The sequence below is a fragment of the Palaemon carinicauda genome, chromosome 10 (genome assembly GCF_036898095.1).
Source record: "Palaemon carinicauda isolate YSFRI2023 chromosome 10, ASM3689809v2, whole genome shotgun sequence".
NCBI lineage: Eukaryota > Metazoa > Arthropoda > Malacostraca > Decapoda > Palaemonidae > Palaemon > Palaemon carinicauda.
The window spans coordinates 119,446,137-119,468,879 of record NC_090734.1 but is presented as its reverse complement, the minus strand read 5'-3'; the positions used below and the strand labels follow the sequence as shown (position 1 = coordinate 119,468,879).

The window sequence follows — 22,743 nt, the reverse complement described above, 5'->3', positions numbered from 1 at the left end:
ACATACTGTATCACCTCAAATGTAATAAATATAAAAGGATAATTGTAAAATATTAAATCACTACATAATTCACTTGAGAATTTAAACCTTCAACTGATTCCCATGAAAAATGAAGCAACTAAGATATAAAAGTGAAGTTATCTAACTTAATGGTCTTTTAAATTATTAATATGACAATTATTATAGGTTGTTTCCCCTCTTTCAAGTCTGTACTATTAAATTTGAGTGCCAATTTTATGTTCAACTGACTTATCAATTGATTTGAGGGGTATATAATGGTTACTACATACAATATACTTTCTGTATACTGTATAGGTCATTGGTATGTGTAGTAACTTCATAATACAAAACCCACAATCCCCCTTTGCATGATATTTTCCTTTATTTCACAATGATACAATACTGTATCTAAGATGATGAAAACTTACAGCCAATGCCTGTGGTAAATTCTTTTTCTGCTGGTGGTCCATATTCCTCTGTGTCTCTATTTTTTGCCCTAACTTCTATTCTGTTTAAAAAGAAAGGAATTTCAATAAATCTTGCAATACATTGGCCACATTACAAAATTAGTAATAAAAACACAAAAACTATAATAAGTCTAAAACATTTTTGTTATAAATACAGTGATGTGTTATAAAAGGTCAATAAAAACACTTGATTATTGCTAATATCTTCCATCCAAGACAAAATTGCAATTTTTTGTTTATGATTACATTCATAGCTACAATATTAAAATTCAAGATAAAATGCTACAAGGACTTTAGTGAACAATAATAGCTATAATTCACTTAGAAAATTTGTTCAGGAAATTGAGACACTTGGCTGCTCTTCTTATGTTGTGTGCTCTCACCTTTAAATAGTCAAACTTGGATTATGCTGAACACTTAATCAAAGATTTTAATATTAAGAACATGGAATTTTAGCCATCTGAAAAGCCCTGTTCAATGCAAAGCAAAGAAAATTCTTAACTTGGTCTCTGGATGAATTTTTGTTATAGAGGCATTCACGGATCTAACTGGGCAAACAAGTAATTTCATCTGAGGCCTCCTTCATGAAAGCATTGAGAGGGTAACTGAAAATGTCTTGGAAGACCTTTTGCCTTGAAATAGCCATTTGCCTAAAATTCTTGTGAGAGAAAACATTTCTCTGAGAGAAACATTGTAAGAATACCCGAATCTCACAAATTTTCTTATTTCTGGCCAGAGCTATGAGGAAGAGGGTCTTTGACAACCAGTCCTTAAACAAAACCAAAGGACTGTTCCAAAAAAGGACCAGAAAGATATTTGAGAACTAACTTAAAAGTCCCAAAAGATGTATCTTGAGGTAGGAAGAGTTTTAATAATTAATGGTTTGATGGGAACCTTTAAGTCTAGGCTGTTAGACAGATCTGTGAACTACCCTCTATGAGGTGAAAGCAGTGATGATTAGAAGACGGTAGGTGTTGGACAGTGACATCAGTCAATTTTTCCCTTATTTTGAAAATGGGGGAAAGGCACGAAAGTCCCTGTTTGAGCCTCGGAAACTGATATAATTCAATAGCCCTGGTTAGTAGCCATGCCAAGGAGTTAAATAAGTGTTGTGGAATGCACACAAGCAGTTTAATAGTTGCATTAGCCTGAAAATTTAAGGAAATCCAAGAAACTCCAGATGGATATGTATCAAAGGGGCAAAATTAGTAAGAATGCTCATTAAATGCTACGGAAGAAGTAGCAGCAAACAAGCTAGAATTTCAAGCATGTACAGAGGAGGCTTATCAATGGAGACTCTTACCATGAAAGTGTAGTGAAGGGAGGGAGCAATTAAAAACCTAAAAAGTGTTTAGCGACACATCAAGGCTTGCAATACAGAATGATAAAGGTCAGAAATCTTGGAAAATCCCATGACTTAGCAGAAACTAATGCAAGACTCAAAGATTTTGTGGGTTTCCCATTAATCAATAAATGAAAATCACATCTAAATTAAGGCTTGACATGGCCTAGAACTATCTAAAAATCCATTTTAACAAACAACAGTTAACAGGCCTCTTACTCTAGTGCCACTGCTGACACCACCTAAATGAGTATTTATTCAATATTTAAGTACTGTACTGTTACCATATTCCTTAAACCAACAAACATCTAATAAGATATTAAACATGATAATAAATTTCTTTCATGAAATATATTATTGGGGAATAGTAAGACTTAAGCTCCTGAACTGCGAACTGTCCAAAAAATCATGGATACTATTCTCAAGTGTCAGCGCAAAAATTTTTTTTTACAAAAAATTCACAAAAGTATCAATACTGTATGTAGAAATTTAGTAATATCTAACTATAAATCAAAAGTATATTTAGCATAAACAAATTATTACTGGGTTGAGAGGGGCTTGCATTCTTGTCTCTAATCAGACAGGTAAATATGTTAGCCCCATGCATTACAGTACTATATATAAGCAACACATGAATGACACAGAAGCTTGGGGAATACTGTGATAAAAATCAGAAAAGACAACGAAGACTGTATATAATTGAGGCAAATTACTTTTGAAAACCTTCTAAATATAAAAAGCCTGAATTAAGACATCAAATGAATACTTCGGTTTGTTATGACTGAAGCCAATGAGCGGTGAAGTAGGGGTAAACAAACGCAAATCCTAAGTAAAGGGGCTAGGGCAATGAGTTAAGCTATAGTTACAGCCCAAGTATAAGCATCTCAAGGCCCAAAGGATGATCATAAAGGGAAGAAAATAAGCTCTTAACTTATGGCCCACCAAGCTACCAAGCCTTCAAAAGCATGGTTTCAAATTCAGCATCATGATCTAGGAAAGGGTTAAAAATGGTAAAGATGCAGCCATCTCTTCATTAATAGAGGTAGAAAATAAGTCTTGCAGCCCAATTGTCATATGGGAAGACACGGACATAATCTGCTGATCCGTGAAGTCATGAAGTGATAGGATGGATTCATGCAAGGAGGCCAACCATGGTTTTGATGGGTGCATGAATGAAAATGCAAAAAAGATTTGAGATGCGTGCCAACTTAAACCCACTCAGGCAAGACTATCATAACATCAGTTAAACAGGGGATTCTTCCCTAGAGGAAATATCCATCCCTGCTGACCTGCACAGCCTATGAGTCTGTCACTAAAATCTCTTAATGAGTAAGAAAGAGATAATATCCCTCTTCCTCTGGCTTAAGTGTCTGATATATGATTTACTTTGTTTGCTTCGAGTTGGAGGTTTTTGAAAATTTTTCCTAGGGAAGATCCTAATCGAGTAGTAGAATGAAAGAGCCTCTGAAAGAACCTAAGAATAGGAAAATAGTGGTTGTCCTGTCTGGGGTTGCAAAGACATTATGTTGAGAGAGAAGCAGTCTAGTTATAGTGTTTTTAGCCAGTTTAGATGGCTTTGCAAAATAACTGATGATACTTTTCTGTCTACTTATCCTTTTATTATTAGTAACTTAACTTTTCATATGAGCAAATTTAATGGAGAGTTGAGGATGAGTGACAGATTTTATTAATTTGTAAGATATTAATTAACTGTGAGCAGTTATTATGTTTGAGGTGTGAATAGCTTCACTTACACCATCAAAAATGGTGCGGTCAAAACACTTGATAAAAGGGTGGAACACATATATTAAAGGGTATCCAAGTATAAAGGATCCATCCTAAACGCAAAGGCTAACATGAAAGCAGCATGGGATTCAAACTCTTGAATAGATATATCTGGGGTATAAAGCAGGAAAGCTGACTAATGGTAAGAGCTATAGAAATTTATTACAGCAAAGTATGTAAGATCATGTAACAAAACTGGGAAAAACACACTCCACAAAAAATGTGGCAAAAAGATATAAAGGAACATATAGCTGGTAGTATTTAAATATGCAAATAGTTGCAATGACAGAAGAAAACTGGGTCAGGTCAGGCATTTCAATAAACTTATTACATATGTAGTCACTTTATGGTAGAAAGAAAAATAGACATTTAAATATCACAAACTTTTACAGTAATTTTCATTATTTTAGCTATACAGACCCGAGTCTTTTAGGTAAGTAGTATGTTTTCAGCGTGAAGCAGGATGACCACTGAATCGTTTAACAAGCAGTTAGGCAACAGGTGGGAATAAGGGCTACGAGGCCCACCCCTTACTTGACAAAGTCTCTTCACTTATGACCTTTTGGGTCAGAATTGAGAAGGATGGTTGAGGAGGATAGCATAATCTAAAGGATTCAAGTTCGTATAGCTAATTAAAATACAAATCAATTTTAAAATTTGGTATTTTTTCCTACACAAATACAAACCATTATATTTTAGTAAGGATACTCGCTGTTTGGTGGGTCGGAAGTCCCCTTAGAACCAAACTGGTAGGCTCTTTATTTCCCTGGACATGTCAATCTACCTTGTCCAAAACGGGAGCAAAGGAGAAGACTCCAGTAACTTCATATTTGTCTATCATTCGGATGAATGGACTGATAGGGTGCCTGTCTAAGAAGATTGGTACATGGTCAAAGGAGGGATTCCTCTCCTCTAAAGGGGATTGTTGTCCAGAATAATATACCTAGCACATAATGACCAAAAGGTTGGTCTATATTCCACCATCCTCCCCTTCATCTAGAGAGGATGGAGGAGAGCTTTTCTAGGTTCTAAAGAATAGAGCTCAGGTGTAGCTCACCAGCATCAAGTCCCATCCAGTGAGTAACGCTTCGACCACTTCGTCCCCAATATTGCGGCAGAAAGAATAGAGGAGAAGGGCCAGTTATACTGGCTTCATTCTAGACTTACATCTATATGTTACCATAGACAAGATGCTTACCATCCCATACGGGATCTGGGCTATCTACAACACTAATTGAGCAGCCACTAGACCAAGTGCAAGGCATGAAGGGGCTTGTGGAAGTACTCCTGTAGAATAAAAGCCATGAAGATGGTTCGGTGCATACATACCCCAATCTTCAAGACCTAGCTGACAGCAAGATTCCAAGCCCATGACTTCAAGAGTACCAGTCCTAGCTGGAAGCTTGAGAGTTGAAACCTTTACTGATGTCTTCTCATAGGCTTGAAAGAGGTACTGAGAATAGCAAGACTGACAGAAACAACTTCCAAACATAGGGAACTCCTATGAGAAGAAGAGGTCTCTATCCCCTTCTATCGAAAGACCATGCTCAAGTATGAGCAGTAACCTTGACAGCCATTGCTGAGAGAAGCTTCTCCCAACCAGGAAAAAGTGAAACTCCATGATCTGTAGGTAGTAGGTTGGCCAGGGCACCAGGTGTCTGTCGAGATACTACCACTAGAGAGCTATTTGGGTCCTTAGACTGGCCAGACAGTACTATATTGGATCCTTCACTCTGGTTACGCCTCATTTTCCTTTTGCCTACACATACCCCAAATAGTCTGACCTATTCTTTACATATTCTCCTCTGTCTTCATACACATGATAACACTGAGATAACCAAAAAAATATTTTTCACTGAAAGGGTTAACTACTGCAATGTAATTGTTCAGTGGCTAATTTCCTCTTGGTAATAGTAGAAAAGACTCTAGCTGTGGTAAGCAGCTCTTCAAGGAGGACACTCTCGAAATTAAGCTATTGTTCTCTAGTCTTGGTTGTGCCATAGCCTCTGTAACATGGCCTTCCACTGTCTTGGATTAGAGACCTCTTGCTTGAGGGTACACTCGGGCACGCTGTTCTACCTTACTTCTCTTTCTCCTATTTTTTAAGTTTTTGTATGAAAGATCTTATCTAAAGTTGTTGCTGTTCTTAGTATATTTTATTTTGGTTGTTTAATACTTCTCTTGTGGTTTTTTATTTCCTTGTTTCATTACCTCACTGGGCTATTTTTCCCTGTTGGAACTCTTGTGCTTACAGCATCAATAATAATAATAATACATAATAATAATAAATAATAATAATAAATAATAATAATAATAATAATAATGATGATAATAAATAATAATAATAAATAATAATAATAATTATATAGATGATAATAATATAAATAACAATTAATACTAATAATAATAATATAAATACAAATAATAATCATAATATAAATAATGATATAAATAATAATAATAATAACAATAACAATAATAATAATAAATAATAAATAATAAAAATAATAGAAATAATGACAAAAAAAAAAAACGAAAAAAACGAAAATTAAAATTAAAATGAAAATAATAATTATACATACATATACCAAGGCACTTCCCCAATTTTGGGGGGGTAGCCAACATCAAACAAATGAAACAGGAAAGGGGACCTCTCCTCTCTATGTTCCTCCCAGCCTGACAAGGGACTCAACCGAGTTCGGCTGGTACTACTAGGGGTGCCACACCCCACCCTCCCCCGTTATCCACCACTGATGAAGCTTCATAACGCTGAATCCCCTACTGCTGCTACCTCCGTGGTCTTCCAAGGCACCGGAGGAAGCAGCAGAGCCTACCGGAACTGCATCACAATCACTCGCCATTCATTCCTATTTCTAGCACGCTCTCTTGCCTCTCTCACATCTATTCTCCTATCACCCAGAGCTTCCTTCACTTCCTCCATCCACCCAAACCTTGGCCTTCCTCTTGTACTTCTCCCATCAACTCTTGCATTCATCACCTTCTTTAGCAGACAGCCATTTTCCATTCTCTCAACATGGCCAAACCACCTCAACACATTCATATCCACTCTAGCTGCTAACTGCTTTCTTACACCTGTTCTCACCCTCACTACTTCGTTCCTAACCCTATCTACTCGAGATACACCAGCCATACTCCTTGGACATTTCATCTCAAACACTCAATTTCTGTCTCTCCGTCACTTTCATTCCTCACAACTCCGATCCATACATCACAGTTGGTGCAATCACTTTCTCTTACAGAACTCTCTTTACATTCATGCGCAACCCTCTATTTTTTACTACTCCCTTAACTGCTCCCAACACTTTGCATCCTTCATTCACTCTCTGATGTACATCTGCTTCCACTCCACCATTTGCTGCAACAACAGACCCCAAGTACTTAAACTGATCCACCTCCTCAAGTAACTCTCCATTCAACATCACATTTAACATTGCACCACCCTCCCTTCTCGTACATCTCATAACCTTACTCTTACCCACATTAACTCTCAACTTCCTTCTCACACACCCTTCCAAATTCTGTCACTAATCGGCTAAGCTTCTCTTCCGCATCTGCAACCAATACAGTATCATCCGCAAACAACAACTGATTTACCTCCCATTAATGGTCATTCTCGTCTACCAGTTTTAATCCTCGTCCAAGCACTCAAGCATTCACCTCTCCATCAACATACAAGTTAAACAACCACAGCGACATCACACATCCCTGTCTCAGCCCCACTCTCACCGGAAACCAATCGCTCACTTCATTTCCTATCCGAACGCATGCTTTACTACCTTTGTAGAAACTTTTCACTGCTTGCAACAACCTTCCAACAACTCCATATAACATCGTCACATTCCACATTGCTTCCCTATCAACTCTATCATACGCTTTCTCCAGATCCATAAACGCAACATACACCTCCTTACCTTTTGCTAAATATTTCTTGCATATCTGCCTAACTGTAAAAATCTGATTCATACAACCCCTACCTCTTCTAAATCCACCCTGTACTTCTAAGATTGCAATCTCTGTTTTATCCTTAATCCTATTAATCAGTACTCTACCATAAACTTTTCCCACAACACTCAACAAACTAATACCCCTTGAATTACAACACTCATGCACATCGCCCTTACCATTATGTAGTGGTACAATACACGCACAAACCCAATCTATTGGTACCATTGACAACACAAAACACATATTGAACAATCTCACCAACCATTAAAGTACAGTCACACCCCCTTCCTTCAACATTTCAGCTCTCACACCATCCATACCAAATGCTTTTCCTACTCTCATTTCGCCTAGTGCTCTTCTCACTTCCTCTCTTGTAATCTCTCTCTCATTCTCATCTCCCATCACCGGCACGTCAACACCTGCAACAGCAATTATATATGCCTCCCTATTATCCTTAACATTCAGCAAACTTTCAAAATATTCCGCCCACCTTTTCCTTGCCTCCTCTCCTTTTAACAACCTTCCATTTCCATCTTATAATAAATAATAATAAATAATAATTAATAAAATAATAATAATAATAATAATAATAATAATAATAATAATAATAATAATAATAATAATAACAATAACAAATATAACAAAAATAAAAATAAAAATGAAAATGAAAATGAAAATAAAAAATAAAATAAAGAAAAAAAAAGAAAAAAGAAAATAAAAATAATAATAATAATACTGTAATAATAATAATAATAATAAATAAATAAATAATAAATACTAGTAATACTAATAATACTAATAATAATAATAAATAATATATAATAATGATAATAATAAATAATAGTAATAAAGGGATTTTGACGAAGGAAAAATCTATTTCTGGGGAGAGACCTGTGACGCCCGGTGAAAAGTCCTTCTTTGTACTTTTTCTGATATAAATCTTCCAAATATACCAGAGAAAATTAAAAGCATGGAATGCAGAGGTTACAACCCTCGCGCGAGCACCTTGTTGGTGTCGTATATCTAACAAGGGCGTTTGTAAAACACTATTCACAGGCTGTCTTCCATTTAGATAATCCCTTCATCAAAGGGGGAGGGCCGTGACAGGCCCTAGAGAATACAGTTGGGTTACCCTACCGACACCTACCACTCGCGCTCACCAGGTCATCCTTCTGCAAGAACATATGGCTTGGCAAGGAAAGGGTGGGTCCATACAAAAAAATAACCGGGAAGGGTTTCACCGGGCGTCACAGGTCTCTCCCCAGAAATAGATTTTTCCTTCGTCAAAATCCCTTTTCTGGGTCGACTTGTGACGGCCGGTGAAAATGTACCAGAGAATGCCTTCCAAGCCCAATAAATTAATAACATAATGAGGAGAATAAAATCACCATGTACGACAATACTATGATATAATAAAGTAATCGTCCAATTACCAACCAGCCAAATGACATAGGGAACGTAAGGTTAAATAATAATGACGACAAGGAACCAACTGAGTGTCGAATCGCAAAAGGCATCAAACCTTACATGCCTAAGTATATCTAAACATTAAAGGAACGGTAACTACAATAACAGTTAAACCATAGGAATTAAACATGGCAAATATCATAGGGCTAACGAACTACCAAGGAGAGCGGCGACGTGGTGTGAGTGGCGGGTAGGAGGGATAAGAGAAGAGATGGAAGAAAGGAAGAAGAGGAGATTAATGGGGAGGGATAAGGCTCCCCTCTGCCATCGTCGGGTATTTAAGGGCCTGTAAGATCTTTAGATATTGGCGTTTGACAACCATAGGGGATTTCCAACCCGTATATTTTTTAAAATCATCAAAGTCCCTGTTCTGGAAGTCATTGTTGGAGGCATCTACTGTCCGTATATCATGAGCCTGGGGAAATGATTCTGGATTAGTATGTTTAATGAAGTAGAGGATTTGTTGCCTGATACCGTGAATGGAAATAGTACCTCCTTGTTCCCTGATAACCAAGGGGCCAGACGAGCGGGTGGCAGTTCTAGCTAAAAAGGGCCTTGAGAGTGTGACTGTACACGGAGAAAAATCCTGGGGATGAAGAATAATCTTCCGAGGGGAGCACCTATTTTGCGGATCCTCATTTTTTAGCTAGGAAAGCTTTGTCTGAAAAAGGAGTACTTCGGCTGAAGGGAGGAAATCTATGTTTTCCGGGTTTCGTGAGAGAGCTGCTAGTTCTGACGTTCCATCACCTGAGGCCATAGCCGTTAGAAATAAAGTCTTCCTAAGAAGAGTGATATAAGAGCAGGATTCATTGTCCGTGTCCATCGCAAGTTTGAGAACACCGTTCAGAGACCAAGAGTCCTTTTGTGGCCGAACCGAAGGTCGAAGCCTAGCACATGTTTTTGGGATTGATGAGAAATAGGAATCAGCTAGGTTAATGTTGAACCCAACAAGGAAGATCTTCTTCAAAGCTGACTTGATGGTGGTTAAAGTGCTAACTGTTAGGCCTTTGTCAAATAGGAACCTCAAGAAAGAGATGGCTAAATGCGGGGACATACGAGTATGGTCTGCACTCTTAGGGGACCTGCTAGTTGTTAACGGCCGAATCATATTGGCGAATTGTCGAGTCCCTTTTGTCCCATTCGATGAAGAGATCGTTTTCCGGTTCAATGTTCGCGTCTCTACGAGCTGCCAACTTCCTGTAGTCCACAAAGTTAGAGTTTTGGCTATCCTTGAGTAATCTGACACAGTGAGTTTGGATACTCGGGTCAGTTTGAGGAACGGGATCCGGATGGGACTGAGTTTCAACTCGAGGAGGAGAGGAAACCAACTGTTCTTGGCCAGTGAGGTGGTACTAAAGCCACTGCGCCCCGGAAGGAGCGTAGTTTGTGTAAAAGTTTTTAGAAGATTCCCTGGGGGAGATAGGGAAATCTTCTTCTAATGGTTCCAATCCCGGGGTAATGCGTCCATGGCATAAGCCCGAGGGTCCAGGGTTGGGGTCACATAACAAGGAAGTTTGTGATTCATCTGAGTTGCGAATAGATCTACCTGGAGGCCTGGAACGAGCCTGAGTATCCACCGGAATGAAATTATGTCTAGAGACCATTCTGACTCCAGTGGATCCGTCCTGGATAGTGAGTCCGCTCTCACATTCTGGCCTCCCACTAGGTGAGGTGCTGACAGGAGCCAGTTCTTTTCTGTTGCCCAGGCGAAGATAGTGACCAGGGTCTGATTCAGGTTGGGTGACTTGGATCCTCCCCTGTTGACGTAGTGTACTGCGTCTGTGCTGTCTGACACTACTCTGATGTGGGTCGACCTCGGAGGAGAGTCTCTCTTCAGGGTCAAGAACACTGCCATGGCTTTGAGAACAATGATATGGGACTGTTTCATGGCGAGTGACCAAGAACCTGAAACATCTGATGTTCGGAGTAATCCCCCCATCCACTTAGAGACGCGGCTGTATGGAATGTCACTTGTGGAGGTGGGAATTGTAGAGGAACCGATTTGGAGAGGTCCTTCGGTTCGGACCATGGGCGTAGTCTCATTTTCAAGACAGAGGGGATCTTCGAGACCTTGTCTCTTATAGCCTTGTCTCTTATAGGTACTGTAGCTCTCTTTCTCCAAACTCGATTGATGTCTTTGAGTTTGGCTTTTATTAGGAGATCTGTTACTGAAGTGAATTGGAAAAGTCCGAGGATACTTTCTAAGGCTCTTCGGACACCTGTTTGTGTTTGAGAAAATTTTTGATCTTGGAAACTATTCCTCTTACCTTTTGGAAGGGAGAGACAACGTGTGCTTCGAAAGGTCCCACTGAATGGCTAACCATTCTAAGTGGCCTGATGGTTGCGGGCGAGATTTTTTGGAGATTGACACGAAATCACAGGTTGTCGAGAAATCGAAGTAATTCCTTCGTAGCTCTGTTGCGTTCTATGGCCGGCCGGGCCCAAATGAGCCAACCGGCCAGATAACCAATGATCTGTATCTCTTGGTTCCTGAGTTGTTCTAACACTCTCTCTCCCAGTTTCGTGAATATCCTGGGATCAATGTTGAAGCCAAAGGGCATGTCTTGAACACAAAGGCTTTCCTGCTTAGGCGGAAACCCAGATAAGAAGAGAAGTTTCGAGCTATAGGCGCAAGATAATAGTCGTCGGTAAGATCGACAGAGGTGGTGACGGTCCCACGGGGAAGTAAGGTCCGCACCTGAGAGATAGTCAACATCCGGAACTTGTCGCAGAGAATGTAAGAGTTTAGCTTGACAAGTCCAGGTCCACTCTCAATGCCGACAAGCCTTTCTTCGGAATTGTGAACAGGTGGCTTTGGAACTTCAGTGATCGATCCCGTTTGATTGCTTCTTCTTGAGTAACCCTGTGGTGTACTCTTTCAGGATGGGAGTGGATTTCTGGGAGAAGGTCACTGGTGGAGGAGGAGGACCTTGTGGCCATTTTCACCTCAAACCTTTAGAGATTATGCTATGAGCCCACAGACCGAAGGTCCAATGGTCTCGAAAGTGGTAAAGTCTACCCCTTACCGGGACCACCGCGTTGTGAGGGAGTGAATCTAGGTACTTTCCTTCTCCGAGTCCCCTTTTTCCTAGGTCCGTCTCGATGGCGAGACTGTCTTCCACTCCTGTAGCTTCCTCTCTGGTGTCCACGAAAGGAGCCTGAGGGTTCGGATCTAGGGCTGTATGCAGGTAAAACATCCCAACGGGGTTGGGCTGTGTACCTGGGGAATCAGTGAGGTAGACCACCTGATGAGGAGGATTTGGATGCATAGACGTCGAATCAGAGGAAGGCTGTGATGACGAGTGGGTAACCGACTATCGATTCCTGTCTGATAGAGGCCTCAGACAGAACGTATTTCCCACAACTAACCCGATCAGACCATCAAACGTGTAGGTCGAATTGGAAGGGCAGATCTTGGAATTATCGTACCCCCCAGACTGACAACATACTGGTCCAGACAGATCGGGCCTGCCCTTTAGGAAATAATACTGTTACCTTCGGTACCTTGTCTAACCTAACCAAGGCAATCTCTTTCAATCGAACGAATCCGTTGAACGGGAATTCTAGTACCTGGGAGTAAAATCTAGGTCCCCCAGAGGGAGGACGTCTATGCCATCCAGATTTATGGTACCATCTATATAAGGAACATGTAAGGCAAATCTCTATGCGTTGTTTTTATCGAAGGAGGTTACTTCGATATGCCTGGGGCTGTAGGGGGAAACTTCCGAGTTCCTGAACGGATCCGACTCACCACCATACTTTTGAGCTCCGTCATAGCCCCTTGGTTTTCCCTAGAATGTGTTGCTTTTAGCAGTCACGGTTTATGCAGGGTAACATGAACATCAGGATCCTTTAAGGGTCCTAGGTCGGTGACGTAGGTAATTGCAAAGCTGAAGGCTCAAAACTCATCCCCATCTACCTGCCCGTCCATAGGGTCGTCGTCCAACCTTAGAGAGGACACTCTGAGGAGATAGGGACCTCTAGATGGAGCATTTCTTCCCAACCTTGATACCCAAGGGCGGAGAGCCTCTCTTGCAGGCCAGAGAGATTCATCATCATCCTGACGGGAACCATGTAGGCGAACCTTCTGTAACTGAAAGGGGACATAAGTCTGGATGTTCCTTGAACTTTGGTTAGTGATCCTATTCACAGGCTGGGATCAGCTGTATAACTCATAAAAATCAATTTTAAAGAAAAGTCATTTAATGTACTATCTTTTGGGGTATAGTTCGACACTTGTATTCATGAAATGTGACACTGTTGGCGCATTCGCCACAGGTTGGCCACCCCTGACTCAGACGTTCAGAACCGGGTCTAACATTATTTACTGGATATTAGTATTCTATTGATTCATCTGTTCACTGACCAGAGTTTCAAGGAACAGTAGATAGCCTCTCATGGCATGGTTGGTCTCGACCCGGCCCTTCATTAGAAGGGGCCAACGTTCGGTTCCCAGTACTGAGTGGAAACTTATTTCTATTTGAACACTATGTTGTATGGATATTTATTCATATTTAGGCATAGTTAGAATTGAATATGCATAAATATAGGCATAATCAATTTATTTCTATTTGAACACGATTTTGTATGGATATTTATCCATATTTATACATAGTTAGAATTAAATATATATGCATAAATATAGGCATAGTTAGTTCATATATTTTTATTAGGACTTTCAAGAATAGCTAATGAATATTACCAACGCAAATTCAAAGTGTCATTAAAGTAAGTACAGTTTACTTTGTATTCATGTTAAATCCTTTCCTTTACAGCAAAACAAAAGATTGGCCACCCGTGGTCTGAGTGATTTCTGTCTGTACCGGAGCTCCGGTAACAATCTCCGGTACAAAGGTCCGTCATAGTGACAACGTGAACACCAGAGGAAAACTAATATTAACCTCAATGCTGATCGCCTGTACGATATCCGGTTAAGCCGGAGATTCGATGAAAAGGAGCGTAATAATGATATTGTGATTATTCATGAAAAAAGGGTTCATACCCTGATTCTGATCGTCTGATTGATCTCTGTTTGTACCGGAGAACCAGTGACAAAAGTCCGTCATCGTGAAAACGTGATCCTCAGCGGTACGATAACATTCTCTAATACTGAATGTCTGTGTTATCTCCAGTGAAGCCGGAGATTCGATGAAAAAGGGACCGTAATAATGAAACTGTGAAATCTTCATCGGTATCACATTGTAACTCCGGTTCTGGACGTCTGCTTGATCTCTGTTTGTACCGGAGATCCGGTAGCAAAGGCCCGTCACCGTGATATCGTGACCGTCCCCGGTACGATAACATTAACCTCAATGAATGTTTGTGTTATCTCCAGCGAAGCCGGAGATTCGATGAAAAAAGTTCTGGACGTCTGCTTGATCTCTGTTTGTACCGGAGATCCGGTAGCAAAGGCCCGTCATCGTAATATCGTGACCGTCTCCGGTACGATAACATTAACCTCAATGAATGTTTGTGTTATCTCCAGTGAAGCCGGAGATACGATGAAAAAGGGGGCCGTAACGGTGTAATTATGATCAAACATGACAAAGGTTCGTGTGTAAAAGGCTTCAGCCGGAGTCCGAGTGCCGGATTTCACCGTTGCACTCCAAAAATCTGCTCCTGTACGATAACTAGTTCTCACCCAATGAGTATCCATTATAGCGGAGCATAACTCAAGGCGGAGCTAAGGGTGTCGGTATAAAACGACCGCAATTAATGACTCATACACTAACGTACCTATTAATAGTGTTAGCTATATTAACAGTAACCACATCAATAAAAACGTTTATAATATTAAACGTACTATCATCAACTCTGATACTAAGAGGAGGCCTGAATAACTCGTGATCGTATAAAAACGGAGAACGGGAAATTCACCTCTCTTACTCGAGCTAACAAAGAAAACGAGAGAAGGGATAACTCATATCTGTAGAACAGGGAACGAGCACTCTCTGTTTTCGCTCTCAAGGTTACATAATAAAAAATTAACATCACACAATAAAACAAGAAAATTAATAAAATTGATTGCTTTTCTTAGTAATTGTAATAACCAAGAACGAAGAATAACGACAACGTAACAAATAAACAAGGATATAGTCTAAAACGAAGCCTCTGAGGCGAGTACAAACTAACAGACTAAATCGCTAAACTTTAATTCGCTATTCTTCGTAGGTCCAAATTGGACTTGCAAGCAAATAAATACCATAGTAAAAACTAATAAAAATTAATGATAACACAAAAAGGCCATAAAACGTAAGTGATATAACCTAGATGACAGAGTACCAGATGGGCAAAAATAACTAGAATATTTACCGAAGCGAACATAACACAAAATGGCTGCCGATACCTCGGCAGGACAATCGCTTCCAAAACTAAAAACCACCATATTGGAAACAGAACAAATGCCCGGTACTGTCAAAAGCTGCCAAAACAAACTATGGTACTTAACATTGGTAAGGGTGAAGTAGTAACGTCAGTCATGTTGAAATAACGAGAAACTCTTCGAAAAAACACTGTGCCCAAAAAACTCAACTTGTTTGCAAGTTCCAAATCAGAAGGATGGTAAGCGCGAGTGGTAGGTGTCGGTAGGGTAACCCAACTGTATTCTCTAGGGCCTGTCACGGCCCTCCCCCTTTGATGAAGGGATTATCTAAATGGAAGACAGCCTGTGAATAGTGTTTTACAAACGCCCTTGTTAGATATACGACACCAACAAGGTGCTCGCGCGAGGGTTGTAACCTCTGCATTCCATGCTTTTAATTTTCTCTGGTATATTTGGAAGATTTATATCAGAAAAAGTACAAAGAAGGACTTTTCACCGGCCGTCACAGGTCGACCCAGAAAATAATAATAACAAAAATAACAAAAATAAAGAAAATAAAAACAAAAATAAAAATTAATAATAAATAATAATAATAATGATAATAAAAATAATAATAGAAATGATACAATTTGAGGAGAATCCCTTCTATGGTATCCACCAAAAAGAATAGACTCCTTTCCCTGGGAGAATGAGGGACAAGAAAGTTCATTCAGGATCGCAAGGCAGAACAGGTAACCATTCGAAATGAGGCCGTCTGGGAACCGCCCAAATCAGCCTGAGTCTCGACGTAATCCCACATGGTAGATTAGCCAACAGACTAGGGTTGAACAGGGGCAAGGTATAACCATCCAAGTGATCCTAAGGGTGTTGGAAGGTGACTTCGAACATAGAACATGGAGTTAGAATGAAAGGGAGACATGGAGTTAGAATGAAAGGGAGAAACAAGGGTGCTTCCTGTCTACCCATGTGGCAAACAAGTTGACCCCCGGAGAACCCTCCAACCAGAAGCCTCTCCGCTACACTGTGAGGCAGGGACCACTCTGACACTATAGCCAAACTTTGGCAAATAACTGTGTCTGCTAGCCTATTCCATTTGCCTGAAAAGCAATTCGCTGACAATTCCCTGCCATGGAATGCCACCCTAAAAAGCACCTGCTTCGTCAGCTCATAGAGCTAGACCTAAGCCAATGCAGTATGGTGGTTTTGTCATAACTCACTGGATGCCTCCTCAATGTTTTAGGAAGGCTTGTTATGCCATAAGGCTGTTAGTACCAAGACATCATAGAGTACATGCTTCTCCTTCTATCCACATCAATGAGATGACCCTGCCATTCAAGTTTGCATCCCTCCCCTCTTTCAACGTATCTGAGCACAGTTGCATGTAAAGAAGTGAAGAATAGAGTGGTAAACCCCTGCAAAGAGGGATGGAGATCCATGGAGACAGACCAGTGATTCTTCAAACTGGACTTGTAGATATCACTGGCAAAGGTGCTTAGTTGAGGCACGAGCTTCTCCGTAGAGGAAAGGTGGCCGGAAAGATAATGCCAGAACCACGGTAATTCTGCAAGACAGAAAACAAGCACTACCTCCTTAGGCTTGCTGTATAACTGATTGGATTTCTTTGTTACCAGCATACCCAAGCGTTTCAACCTCGGCTTGATATAAGAGATTTTACTTTCCTTCTATTATCACAATCCCCAGATCATGACGAAAGTGGAGTCGAACTTGATTCTGTCGCTACTGTCACATGAAGGAGACTAGGATCACCCACTCGAGAGATATATCCACAGTTGTATGTCTCTTGTAGTAGCGCAAAGTTATTAATCAGGTGAATATCTGAATGAACACCTGAAGAACAGCACTCAGTTCAGAGCCTATAGACTTGAACTGGTACATGAAATCATACTGGAAGAAGGGAGGTACTAATAATGGATTGATGCACAGGTTCTAAAAGTACACGTCCTTCAGATCGACTGAAAGCAAATAGTCTTATTCTGATGGAATTCTTTGAGCGTGATCTACTCCAATATCACTCTTACCTCTGCCTACAAGGACAGGGTTTTCAGGGATGTTGGAAGAATGGAAGAGCAATCTATCCGAAAAAGAGATAAGGGGAGGGCAAAGGGCTGAAAGATGGTAGTAAGTAACTGTCCTGAAGGATTAACGCTACCCAAGACTAGACCATATGCTTCTGGTGGATTGCCTAAAGCATGAAAATCAATGCCTCTATTCTCGGATGTAAGAAAGAAGGGGTGAACACGCCAAAACGTAACCCTCTTCTTCGCTTTTTCTGCTGCCCCACTGACTGGAAGAAACAGGTATGGTAACTCAAAGAGCTGCATGCCTCTGTTCCTTATGGGAAGGTGCATGGGCATTGGTCAGAAGTACTGATCTAGGATTGTCTGACTCTGTCGGCACCGGTCCAAGGTCTGGTGTCTTAGGACCAGACAAAATCCGAGTACAGTAGCCTCTTACCCATTTGTGAAAATGGTACGACAAGTTACTCTGGTGAATCGTTTACCCCCCCCCTCCATTATAATTGTTCTGTCCCAAGGACAGAACTAACCACATAATTAGAAACTGAAGGCAGCCTGGGAAGGCCGGAAACAGTGAGGAAAATATCCCTGGAATTAACGTGACAGACATGAAAGGAATACTCATACCCTGTTAGAAGGAGAGGAGGGATGGACCATGCTTATGGGGAGAAGATCCTTCTGCAGCCCACTCTTGGTCTTCCAGTGCACGCCATCATGCAAGGAAGGCTTTGATTGTTGCCATCCTCTCAATTTTCTCTACCAAAGTAACGCAACTTGAAGAAGGAGCAATGTCCAATGTCCTGCCACAAGGGTGACTGCTGATGCTCCCTCATAACCAGTGGTCAACAAGTGTCTGGGGTTATAACTTCTGGCCACCCCTTACTCACTGGATAGCCAGGGAACCCAATCACAATGCTAAAGGGGCCATGGTGGGAAGATATGACACAGGTTTAAGGCCCCAGCCACATACAATGGTTTTAAGGCCAACACAAAGAGCCATACCACAGTACCACTACCAAGGTAGCTGGAGGGGCCATAACATGAGATCACAGCCTTGCCCCAGGCATCAGCTCTGGAGGGCCGAAAACACTAGACCATCCCATCTACTTTGAGCAGCCATGGATGTAGGCCACAGCTCTGGGGACTGAGGCTCATGGCTTTAACATGGGGTCACTGCTCCAGCCACATGTAATGGCCTTAGGGGCCGAGCCAGGGATCCAATAACTTGTTCCGCCCAGATACCAATGTAGTCAGGGGACCGAAGCCCACGAGGCATGGAACCAAGTTACGGGGCTACGGCTTCGGCCCTGTGCATTGACACTGGAGAACCTGGCCACCAGGGGCCCAAAGCTCGGGACCACTACCATGGTCACGCTCTAGGTAAGGCTTTAATAGATAAGAGAGTGCGACTCCTCACCCTCGCTCCCACCTGTTGCTTAACTGCTCATTAAATGATTTATGCTGAAAACATACTACTTACCTAAAGGATGATGGTTTGTATTCGTGTAGGAAAAAAGATCTTTTAGGGACAAAGAAGTTTATCTTTACAAGAGTTCATGTTCAAATAGAAGACTTACCTGTAGGTGGTATTTATCAGTGTATTCTCAATGAAGGTATTTCTAGCGTCAAAGTTACAACGGGGGCATATTGTACAGGGTTTCACAGACATTGTACCATCTGCAAAAATAGCAATTCTTTAATCTTGTAAATCTATAAATTAATTATCAGTACTTTAAGCATGATAAAATGACACTAATGGCAACACCTACATTAAGTTACAGTCTACTGCATATACTATATCTCAATATCGCATGAGATCAACGGGAAAAATTTTATCATTTCAGAAATTCCAAGGGATATTACATTCCTTTAATCTTCTTCTGTTTATCTTCATTTAACATGACAATTTAGAAGTAACTTGTATTTTTCCTAGCAATACAAACCTGGAGCTCTTTTCTCAGGAGTATTATTTCGGCGAAAGCTGAAACCAGCTGTTATACTTTTTGTCAAGGTGTAACTACCCACTGCTAGTAAGCAGAAGGAGGGGGGGGAGTGGGGTAGGTTAACCCTCCGGCTCACACCAGCACTAGCGACTAATCGTCACTTTTTTATTTGAGGCAGGACTTTCAGAGGGTTGGTGCTGGTGGGGCAGCATGTGTAAGGAGCTCCAGGTTTGTATTGCTAGGAAAAATACAAATTACTTTCAAATTTGTCATTCGTTCCTCTGCAAAATACAAACCTTTCGCTCTTTACTGAGGAGACTCACCTTTAGGTGGGTGGAAGTCCAAACCAACTGACTGGCAACTGTCCTAGGACAGCCTCTGTATAGTGATACCTTGAGGGATCCTGCACCTGAGCAATCATTGCTGGAGAATGAATTAATATGTTGGAACATACATCATAGCTATTCGGGCCGTGCCCTCTACTTATGTATATTTCTTCCCGCCTCCCCCTGACAGGAGGACAGGGACATAACACATATATTCGCTCAAAATCTATTTTTGGGCGAGATAGCCATGTCGTCCTGATGGAAAGTTCCTATAAGTAACTTCCTAGGGTATATTTGACTACAGTGATATTCCCAGAGAATTTACCTTTAGGTCTCCAGAATTCTAACTCCTGGCGTGAATATCCTTAAAATTTCTGCTCAAGGATATCGCATAATATCAGGAGACGTATATCTTGATACGACACATAGCAATCTTCACCCCGAATAGCGTTTTCGTTTCGAGGGGGAAAGTGGCAAAAATAGAAGGGGAGCCGTTAACAAGGTACCCTTCCTCCGTTACTACCTTGAGTATCTAGATGGCGCCATCGTCGCCGCCATGTTTTATTCCTTGTAGCGTTGAGCAAGGTGCTACAGATATAGTAGTTTCGGGAGGGATCCTGCCAAGGCCTTTTCTATAAAATGGAGGGCGGGTCCATCAGGAAGACATGGCTATATCACCCAAAAATAGATTTTTCGCTTCGCTCAAAATCCGTTTTTTTGGCTCAGGCCATGACGTCCTGATGGAAGGTTACCAGAGCATTATTTAGAAAGTACTGTACCTGTGGATTTTGCAAATGTGCCTTAACTCAGGACAATATTTCCTTGGTCATCTAGACCATAGAGACATATGGCGTTACCGTTATACGTCATTACATCTAATCATGAACTATATTTGTGCTTCCTACCCCCTGCAGTGAAGAGTCATACTAGACTTAGGAAAGAGTCTCGATGTTTGCATATACCATATGAACAACATAGCATCAAGAGCATACAGGTTCCACTGTATGCGAAGCCAGCCAAAGTTTGTACTTTAATACAAACAAAAGTTTATATGAGACAACATAACTTCCAAAGCATACAGGATTTACTGTATGCAAACCCAGGCAAAGCTTGTACTCGTGTAGGAACAAAGTATGCGTAGGCAGAAAAAGGTTGTACTCATGTTAGAACAAAGTTATCTATTTGTTTACATGTCCATATGCAGATTATTAAGGGTTAAATAATACTCTCGCATATCTTTATTAATTCAAATTTTGGGGCGAAATAAGACGCAAATACCAATCAATTATTTATTGGTAATGAATAACCAGCAATTTAACATACATAACATAGCATTAGTATAACGCTAATGAATGCTAAGAGAAACAAAAATAAAGCAGTCAAGACCAGAAATGATTATTTCACCTGAAAAGGACAAAATAATTAGAGCCACAAACTGAAAATTTAATAAATTTTCTAATATGCATTTCTATTGATTGATTGATTGATTGAAAGTTTTCTGGCATCCTGACATCTAAGGTCATTGACGCCGATACCATTTACTGTATATGAAAATTAAAAGAGAATTCGATTAAAACCATAAAAATTAAGAAGTCATTAAAATAGTTAAATAGTTTTCAGAAGACCTGCTTCTGAAATAAATCTAAAAATTCCGCTCGCATAGTAAGACACATCATGTCCAAGAATCTTGGCAAGGATAAACCTGCCATCCTCACCTCGAGCCTCAAACAGATATCTATTTCTTAAGTTAGTAAAATTAGGGCATTCGGTCAACAAATGCCTCACTGTTAAAGGTACTAAGCAGTCCTCGCAATACGGTTGGTGTTGGCCCTTCAGCAGAAACTCGTGTGTCAACCGTGTGTGACCAATACGGAGACGACAAAGAGTTGTCTCCCATTTTCGGGGAATCATGTTATACCTCCAAGGTGATATGATATTTGTTACTTCCCTCATTTTATTGCCGTCTTGACTGTCCCAGTGCTGTTGCCATTTATCACAAACCAATTTCTTGATGTAAGGTAGGAGATCGTTACATGGAATGGGATACCTCCTTGGCAGCAACTCGGATGCCGCATTCTTCGCCAGTAAATCTGCCTTCTCATTCCCAGACACACCTACATGTGCTGGAACCCAACAAAATCGAACAGTTATACCTTTCCGTCCAATAATAAAAAGCCATTCTAAAATCTTTAAAACTAGAGGGTTACTAGAATTAAAAACTTCTAAAGCTTGAAGAACACTCCTTGCATCACTAAAAATTGTAAAATTACCCTCCTTTTCCAAAGCTATTTTCTCAATAGCGGTTAATATGCCATACAGTTCGGCAGTAAATATGGAAGCTGTTAGAGGAAGTGCACCTCTACAATTAAAATCATTACTATGTACTCCAAATCCAACGCCAGCATCAGATTTGGAGCCATCAGTATATATAAAAGTCGATCCCCTATGTTCTTCGACATGTTCCATAAAAAGAGACCTGGATTCTAAGTCAGTCATATTCTTCTTAACTCCAATAAAGTATTTACAAAAAGATATGTCAGGTAATTTCCATGGAGGCGTTGATGATACCTTGAATGGAAGTACCTTATTTCTAATTATATCCAGACTATTTAAAAATCGTTTCACCCGAAAGCCATAAGGTTGAGGAGATTTTGGGTGCAACTCAAAGTATGATGCGTGTCTTACAAGGCTTGCAGTCTGAAAGGCTAGAGAGCTAGGGAGTCTTTGCAATCTAAACCAATACCGAAGAATGGAAGACATTCGGTAAAGGTCTAGAGGTAACTCTCCAGCATCAACAAGGAGACTTGGGATAGGCGAGGTTTTAAAAGCTCCAGTAGATAATCTAATACCTGCATGATGTATCGAGTCTAATATTTTTAACCGGCTTGGGGTGGCTGAAGAATATACCTCACAACCATAACTAATTTTGGAAAAAATCAAGGCCTTGTATAATTTTAAAATAGTATTGCGGTCTGCCCCCCACGATGTATGGGACAATACTTTTAAGATATTCAGAGCTTCAACACATTTAGCTTTTAGCGCTTTTAGGTGAGAAACCCATGTAAGTCTACAGTCAAATATCAAACCTA

General features: G+C 40.5%; 1 protein-coding gene across 3 annotated transcripts in view; it reads right to left on the bottom strand.

Moving 5' to 3' along the window:
* Positions 1-22,743, bottom strand: part of LOC137648716 (tyrosine-protein phosphatase 10D-like) — a 323,664-nt gene that overhangs the window by 160,481 nt on the left and 140,440 nt on the right. For all 3 annotated transcript variants that reach the window (XM_068381760.1, XM_068381761.1, XM_068381762.1), the window contains exons 9-10: positions 18,963-19,062; positions 429-508 (exon numbers count right to left, since the gene is read on the bottom strand). In XM_068381760.1, coding sequence (XP_068237861.1) covers positions 429-508; positions 18,963-19,062 — 180 coding nt within the window. The remainder of the gene's footprint in view (positions 1-428; positions 509-18,962; positions 19,063-22,743) is intronic.